This window comes from Sinocyclocheilus rhinocerous, unplaced genomic scaffold, assembly GCF_001515625.1.
Source record: "Sinocyclocheilus rhinocerous isolate Xijiao unplaced genomic scaffold, SAMN03320098_v1.1 scaffold463, whole genome shotgun sequence".
In the NCBI taxonomy this organism is placed as follows: domain Eukaryota; kingdom Metazoa; phylum Chordata; class Actinopteri; order Cypriniformes; family Cyprinidae; genus Sinocyclocheilus; species Sinocyclocheilus rhinocerous.
In genome coordinates, this window is record NW_015627535.1 from 868,876 (window position 1) to 877,800 (window position 8,925).

Below are 8,925 nucleotides of genomic sequence, written 5' to 3' on the forward strand. Positions count from 1 at the left end.
TCTTTCTACAGATGATCACAAGATGAACGGCTGCTACAAGACTGTAGTGTGAAGTTCTACTTAAATAAGGCAACTAAGTAAGGAATAATTGACGACGGGCCCGTTGAATTATTAGAAAAATAATGCACACCCGCCTCTTTTGCGAGTTCCAAAACGTAATTTTAAAGCTGGTAGTGGAGGCTTGAGCCGTTGATAGCATTCTAATGCAGTTATTAATGAAGTTATTAGAAAGAGAGCGAGAGAGACAGAGACACACAAAGAAAGAGAGAGAGCGAGAGCTTGTGTGAATTAGGCTACCTCTGTGCGTCCCTCAACAGTGTTCTGCAGCAGCGTCTCGAATTTAACTGACTTAGAATGTTACTATGGTAGCTATATTTTAAAGGAAGCTACATGAATAGGTATCAGAATTATAATCACTACAAACATTAAACTTAAATAGATGATAATGAACACTCCCCGCCTGGCATCTGTAAGATGTCATCACTGCACTGATATATAGTCCACATTTATTCCATTTCTGAAGGCAAGAGAAGGACTGTGTCTGAGATAGGACGTAGGTAGACCCTTGGTATTCCATCTTTTGTTGTCTTCACCTCAACCTTCCTGACTCTTCGATTGTTTCCTTGAAACTCCTTTAGTACAATGCCCATGGGCCATTCACTTCTTTTAACTTGACTGTCCTTAAGCAGAACTACATCACCATGTCGAAGGTCATGTTCTTCTTGTTGCCACTTTCTTCGATTTTGTAAAGTGTTTAGATACTCACTTCTCCATCGATGCCAGAAGGTGTTGGCTAAACTTTGAACTTGTGTCCACTGGTGGATGTAGAGGTCCTTTTCATTAAAGTTTCCATCTGGGAAAAGAAGCATGCCAGTCTTTTGTTTGAGAAGTGTGGCTGGGGTTAGGATGGGAGGATTGTTTGGATCCGTTGATACTGGTATCAATGGATGAGCATTTAGTATAGCTGAAACCTCTGCCATGAATGTGATGAGTGAGGACTTCATGAGTGAGTTTGGCTTGACTGATTTTCAGCAACATAGAATCAAGGATGCGCCTGGTGATGCCTATCATGCGTTCCCAGCTGCCTCCCAAACTTCTCTGCATGGCTTGGGCATTTCTGAGGAGTGTGATGGCTTCTTGTCTTGTAGGAAGGGATACCAGAGCATCATCAACATAAAAGTTCCTCTCAATGAACTGTCTTGCCTCCGAACCATGCTCCTTCTCTCCTTCCAGGGCAGCTTTTTTGAGGCCGTACATGGCCACAGCTGGTGAGGGACTGTTGCCCGAAGACATGCACTCGCATTCTGAATTCTACAATTTCGTTTTCTAGGTCATTGTTTTTGTACCGAAGGAAACCCAGAAAGTTACGGTGGTCTTCTCTGACTACAAAGCAATGAAACATTTGCTGGATGTCAGCTGTTATGACAACTTGTTCTTTCCTGAAGCACAGTAACACCCCAAGTAGGCTGTTGTTCATGTTGGGCCCAGTCAGAAGAACACTGTTCAAAGACACTCCTTGATATTGAGCGCTAGAGTCAAAGACAACCCTAATTTGGCCTGGCTTTTGTGAATGATACACCCCAAAGATAGGAAGGTACCAGCACTCTTCATTGTCTGAGAGAGGTGGTGCAAGTTCAGCATGTTTGTTTTCAAAGATCTTAGCCATGAAGTCTAGAAAATGGTCTTTCATGAGTGGTTGTTTTTTCAGCATACATGTGAGTGAATGGAGACGGTTACTTGCCTGTTGTCTGTTATTAGGAAGTCTTTGGCGAGGACTGCGAAAGGGAAGTGGAGCAACCCAGCTATTTGTTTAATCTTGATAGACTTCCTTGTGCATCATCTTCAGAAAGGCAAGATCTTCCATAAATGGAGCTAGTTTGTCGTCATCCTTTGTAGACTGGAAGATGTCAGCCATGTTGCTTTTGTGTGTGTTGTTGCAAGTTTTTGTTCCAAAGGTGAGGCTGGTGAAGTCTTACATTCACTGTAATGGCAAAACTTCTCTTTGATTTTGATACTATTAGGACACTGTCTCATTTGGCTGTGGTGCCCATTCATGAAAATACTTGTCTTGAAAGCACTGACTTCAACTGGTTTGTGGGCACCATTCAGACAGACATCTCCTACTATTACCCATCCCAAGGCTAACTTCTGAGCAAAGGGAGCATGTGGAGGACCATTGCGCTGTTCCAATACTTTGTGCACCTCAATGATATCTCTTCCAAGAAGAAGAAGAATTTCTGCCTCAGGGTCAAGTGGAGGTATCTTACGAGCTATTGATTTGAGATGAGTATGGTTCCAAGCAGCATCAGGAGTAGGAATCTCAGCTCTGTTGTCAGGTAGTTCGGTACACTCAATAAGTGCGGGAAGTGTGAAGCTTGTACTGTTATCGATGGATTCTACAATAAAAACCTTTTGCTCTGCGTCCCAGGATTTCTGATGTGTTTTCATTGTGTAAGGAGATGCATTTTCAGTCACACTGAATTTGTCAAAGAAAGCAGACTTTGCTAAAGACTTGTTACTCTGGTCGTCTAGAATAGCATAGGTTTTCAGCTTAATATTAGGATGATCTTTGCAATATACATTAACTAAGCAGATCTTGGAACATGATCTTCCTCTGAAACCATTCCCACAGACCTTTTTGCAGCTGGATGTAGCGATAGTTGTGGTAGGGCAGGCCCGAACTGGCCATCGGGAGCACCGGGAGAATTCCCGGTGGCCTGGCGGCTGATTTGGCCCGCTGCCCGGTTTTTTTTGTTTTGTTTTTGTTATTATTATTATTTTATATTTATGCCTGTACCAAAGTGATCATTTCAGTTTTTGTTATTCGATAATAAATCATAAATCGTTTAGTCTTGACTGGCAGCGCTGCACTATACGAATCAGCTCACGTCTGTTCCGCGCTTCCGTCAAATGGTTCCGAACAGAACCGATGCGCGATGAAAAACTCGATGAAAGAGAGGAAGCGGCCAGAAGAAGCTGTGAAATGTAGCAACATCACTGACCTGTTCAGGGCTTCAAGTGCAGGTCAGTTTCATTTGGCCCCTTTTTTCTGTGTGGCCTGGATGAGTGTGAGATTTCCCGGCCTGAAATTGCGTCCCAGTCCGGCCCTGTGGTAGGGTGTTCATCACCCTCCCCGCCATGCTGTAAGGCAGGGCTGAAATGTTCACCTTTAGACCAGGGTGCTGGACCAGGATGAAGGGCTGCCATGTGTGTTTCACTGTCACACTCTGAGCACCGAATCGTTGTTGTACAGTTCTTGGCTTGGTGTGTTGTTGAAGAGCAGCAGCGGAAACAGATGAAGTTTTCTTTTAGAAAGGTTTTGCGCTCATCTAATGGTTTCTCCCTAAATCCTCTGCATTTGTAGAGAGGGTGGGGTTTCTTGTGAATTGGACACTGTTTGCTGAAGTCTTCTACTTCCCGCATAGACTTTCCTTTAGCAATTGCATGGTCTACTTCTGTCTTGTGGACAGTAACAGGAAACCTTTTGGCTCTGGAGGAAAACTTCTGTCCTGTAGTTGGTGTTGTGTTTGGTACAGTAATTGTAAACCTGGGGTCATTTCTCATATGTGCTTCATTCCTGATGAAGGTGGAAAATAATGAGAAAGGAGGAAAGTTAACATTGTGTTCTTGCTTATATCTAGACCCTTGTTGCATCCACTTTTCCTGGAGGGCAAACGGCAGTTTCTCAAGAATAGGGGCAATGCCTCGTGCAGTGTCCAGGTAAGTCAAACCAGGTAGGTATCCTTCCACTTTGGCAGACTCAACCTCTAACAATAAATCTGCTAGTTTTCTCAGACGTTGAGGTTCTCTGTTAGAGAGTTTGGGAAAGCGGTCGATTTCATTTAAGAGCGCAGATTCCATCGCTTCAGCTGACCCATAGCACTGTTCCAGCCTTTCCCAGATCCAGAGTCCTACAGCTGGGTGAGTAATATGAACTGACCTTATTCGTCGAGCATGCTCAGCTGATTCTGGACCAAGCCACTTAGTTAGCAAGTCAAGCTCCTCACAATGCTTTAAGTCAAGGTCTTCAATTGGATTGCAGAAAGTTGATTTCCATGCCCAGTAATTCTCCGGTTTGTCATCAAACTTCATGAGACCAGCGGTGAGTAGGTCTCTGCGTGCTAGGAACTTGGCTAAATTTAATATCTCGGAGTTATCAGGCTTTGTAACATATGGCTCATTTCTCATGTTTGGTGAGTAATACCCTTTTGAGGTATAGCATTTAAATGGATGAGAATGAGTTATTGTGTCTTGACTCTTCGCTTCCTTTCCAGGTGCTCTGACAGGCTCAAAACTGTTTTGTGGGTCCTGTGACTGAAAGAGTGTCTCACCAAATGAACTGACATGTTGTGGGGTTTCTTGAGAATATTGAATAGACTCTCTATGAGATGGGAGAGCATTTTGCTGCTCTCTGTCGTCTGACTGAAACAGTGGTGTGACCGTCTTGTTTGATACATGATGATCTCCCCTTTTGTATGTATTTTGATCATGAACATATTTCTCAGTTCGCTTAAGTGAGTAGAGATTTGAGCTGATTTGTTTACATTCATGTTCAGATGATTCTTCTATGTCAGCTGCATCAACTATGGCCTCAAAGGCTGTAGCTTCGGCTAAGGCTGCTTCTGCCTCTCTCTCTTGCTGGAGTGCTTCTAATGTAGCCTCTAAACGTGTCTCTTCTACTTGAAGTTGTGCTTGCTTTAATTTTATTTCAATCTCTCTTTGTGCATATGCTGCTCTTGTACGGGCGGCTTCAGCTTTAGCTCATGCCTCTATTGCAACAAGACTGACTGCTGATCTTCTTGAATGTGTTGATCTGAATGATTTAGATGAGTGTGAACGTGAACACACTGACCTGTTCACATGGCTCACATTTTCCTTTGAAAGCATTTTACTGTAGATTCACTGAGCAGATGAGAAGTTCATTCACAGTTGCTGTAATCCCTGGTGAATCTGTCTTTTCACTATTCTGCCCTCACTTTGGTGTCTCTCTTCCCGAAGTTAGACAGATAGATAAACTCTTTCCAACACGTAGACTTGTGGGAGAATGCCGCTTTATTCCAAACCACGTTGACCGTGTATGTTGAAACAGAGTGAAACTAAAGAAAGGAGAATTATAGTGTAGCTATAGTTATCTCTAAGAATACAATAATGTCTCAATTTACTGTTATTTATCGTATATAGTTATTTCATAGCTTTATAAACAATAAATCCAGCAAATTAATACAAATGAATCGTAAAAACTTACAGACAATGCTTTCTACAGATGATCACAAGATGAATGGCTGCTACAAGACTGTAGTGTGAAGTTCTACAACTAACTGAATTTAACTGACTTAGAATGTTACTATGGTAACTATATTTTAAAGGAAGCATGACTAGGTATCAGAATTATAATCACTGCAAACATTAAACTTAAATAGATGATCCAGAACACTAACATATTTGACAAAATAACCAAGGCATTTCAACAAAAACCTTTATTCTGTGGAAAAGAGATGCTTGCAGGGAAGGAACTGCATGTTGCTGAAGGAGGTTCTGATTAACTGATTAAATATCTCATTTAAGTTTTTTTTATACTGTGCTTCAGAAAACAATTCATTTATGAAACATGCTTTAAGAAACTGCCCTTCCACTCCTGTTAGGATAACTTCAAATAGGACTAAGCAGTGACCTTGAAATTTAGGAAATTGTATGTTGTTCCCTAATTTTGATCTCCACTGTATGTGTATATACAGGTGCATCTCAATAAATTAGAATGTCGTGGAAAAGTTCATTTATTTCAGTAATTCAACTCAAATTGTGAAACTCGTGTATTAAATAAATTCAATGCACACAGACTGAAGTAGTTTAAGTCTTTGGTTCTTTTAATTGTGATGATTTTGGCTCACATTTAACAAAAACCCACCAACTCACTATCTCAACAAATTAGAATACTCCATAAGACCAATAAAAAAAAACATTTTTAATGAATTGTTGGCCTTCTGGAAAGTATGTTAATTTACAATACACGAGTTTCACAATTTGAGTTGAATTACTGAAATAAATGAACTTTTCCACGACATTCTAATTTATTGAGATGCACCTGTATATATTCACTCTCACTGATTCATTAAAATTAACTCTTACATTAAAATTTGCATACAAAAGTACAGATATTCTTGAAATATATTCTTCATATGTTAAATGTTGTGTAGTTTTGTGTTGGTTTTTCCTTTTACAAGAAACGGAAACTAACTGTATATGACTGCAGAAATGTATTTCTCTTTTTGGCTTCCTTATTCCTTTTGACTTATTTATGGTTCTTACTATAAAAATTCAGTGAGATTTTGGGTCCAAGTTCAAACTGATGTATGATGTAGAAATCTTTGAAGCCATGGAAACCAAGACCAAGTTGTTCCTTAAATTCACTTTCGCTGGATAAATGCGAATTCTTCCCCTTTAGATAAACGAATGGGTGCCTGTATCACTTTAAGGATCTGCAGAGTGTCTAATGAAGATGAGATGCTAATTATCAGGTTTCCACTGAAGCCATTTGCATACATTGGCATGGTAATAACGAGGTGATTTTGGGGAGCAAAGTGGTTTGTCTCCTCGTTGCCCCCTCATTTGCATATCAGCATTTACTGCTTTTTAATTAGCTCTATATGCATCTGGCCTTTGCGATTGGTCTAGCTTATACAGTCTGTCATTTCTTTTGGCTCAATGTTTGGTGCAGGAATGGAGTGATATGTTTTCTGTGTGTGGATGTGTATGTTCTGCGACAGACGGACTACTTCCACCTGTTCCTGTGTGTAGCTATCATCGTGCTGTACGGCGAGGATGTCACAGAGCAGCAGCTCGCTACAGATCAAATGCTGCTGCACTTTAGTAACCTCTCCATGCACATGAATGGAGAGCTGGTGCTGAGGAAGGTATGAGCGCGCACACACACACACACACACGCTGACAGAGCTCCTCCTCATGGTTATGTATGCTGTGTCTTCGTGTCATGCAGAAGTGATGCATCTCTCTAACGCTGCATACAAAACATTTTTTTCTAACAGCAACAAAAGTTAGTATGCCAAACATGCTGTCATCTCTGGAGAAATATTTCTCAAAATCTAAATTGTACCGTAGAGATTATGATATAAGCAATCGCACCCTGTTGTGGTCATCCGGACATTATAGTCCTAATGCCAACAAACATTGGGTTGAGCAACTGATAATTAGGATCGATTACATTTTAGCAAGATACTCAATTATTACTGAATAAGTTACCTTAGTTATCTCTTGATATGTAGATTGAATATTTATTTATTTATTTATTGCTGTATTTTGCACTGTTTTATAATTAATTTATTTATTTTTCACTGTTTATAATTTATTTTGATTTATTGTTTTTACATTATTTATTTATTTTTAATTTATTTCACTTTTTATTTATTTTATTATTTTTGTTTTATTTATTTTGCACTATTTATCTATTTAGCCATTTTTTTATTTAATTTGCCCTTTTTATTATTTAGTTATGTTACACCATTTATTTATTTACATTTACATCCATCCATTTTGCAGACACTTTTATACAAAGCAACTCGCATTGCATCAAGGTATACATATTTTGTGAGTTCATGCATTTCCTGGGAATCAAACCCATGACCCATTGCTATTCTCTACTGTTTTAGCTACGAGAATGCTTTTGTTAAATATTGAAAAAGCTAAATATGAATTACAATATAATTTGCCTGTTATTTTTTTCAATTCTCAGTCCATCTTTCTTTCTCTGTCTTGTCTCCCTTATTGTCTCTAATCCTAGGCACGTAGCCTGCTCTACCAGTTCCGCCTTCTTCCCAGAATTCCCTGCAGTTTACACGACCTGTGTAAACTGTGCGGGCCAGGAATGTGGGATAGCCGTTACATCCCGGCCATAGAATGTTCCGGAGAGCATCCCGACTCTCAGAGCTGCCCCTATGGAGGCACCGCCACTCCCGAGAGCCCACCCTTACCCAGCCCCAACCAGCCCAACAAGGGCAAGAGGGGCTCCAAGACACGAGACATTTTCACTTTCCGCAAGCACTCCTGACTCGAGCACGCCTCAGGAACGCCAGTACCCATAAGGCTTAGCCTCTGAGCCGCATTTCAGGTCTCCATTGTGTTTTACTCAACATCTGGTATGAATCACTGCCTTGTGCATAAATGGTACCAATGTTGACAACCTCTTTTGGAGGAAACACATCAACTTGTGTTTCCTCAATAATTCACAAGTACAATTATCACAAACAATCAAGACTAAGTCTTCATCTATCTATCATTAAGTCACATCTTGCGGGCTGACATCTCAGAATAATTTTTTTTTTGGCTTTTTTTTTATATCGACAATGTATGCATGTATTAATGTATGTGTGTGGTTTGTTACCACAGTCGAAGTACATTTGTGTTTATTCTGTTTATTCGCATATATTTGTTCCTTTTTTGTGCAATTCTCAACTATGAATCAAACAGTCAGCCAATATGAAGTGGGATACTGTTATCAGTGGCTCTCTGACATCAAAACATTGTTTTATGATCATCTATGCCTTTCATATCCTCACAATAAATATTATGATATATAGATGGGAGAAGAAAAATTTCTTATCATGAGTCCTTGAAGATCTTGAAGTCAATGTGAAATCAAAATTGATGCTATTATCTGACATGATTACTTTTTTTTCAACATTATGCCACACGTCCTGTCAATTGAGTTTTACAGGGTTTATTATTTTAAAATAAGGTAAATACATTAGAATGTCAATAAATTTACCAACTGAGCATTAATTTAGGCCTACCTGTTAAATCCTTTAAAAATGCTATTTGCACTTTTGTGGTTTTTGTTGTGAAATATTGCGTTCGTGTTGATGTGGTAGCCCCTCAGCTATAGCAGAAGGTCTTAATCTTCTTCTCCAAAAC

General features: G+C 39.8%; 1 protein-coding gene across 1 annotated transcript in view; it reads left to right on the forward strand.

The window, feature by feature from the left end:
- The window catches only part of tbc1d16 (TBC1 domain family, member 16), a 43,121-nt gene extending 34,423 nt beyond the window's left edge, over positions 1-8,698 (forward strand). Inside the window, exons 11-12 of the mRNA XM_016538802.1 lie at positions 6,765-6,911; positions 7,796-8,698. Coding sequence (XP_016394288.1) covers positions 6,765-6,911; positions 7,796-8,062 — 414 coding nt within the window. The 3' untranslated portion in view covers positions 8,063-8,698. The remainder of the gene's footprint in view (positions 1-6,764; positions 6,912-7,795) is intronic.
- The last annotated feature ends 227 nt before the right edge of the window (positions 8,699-8,925 follow it).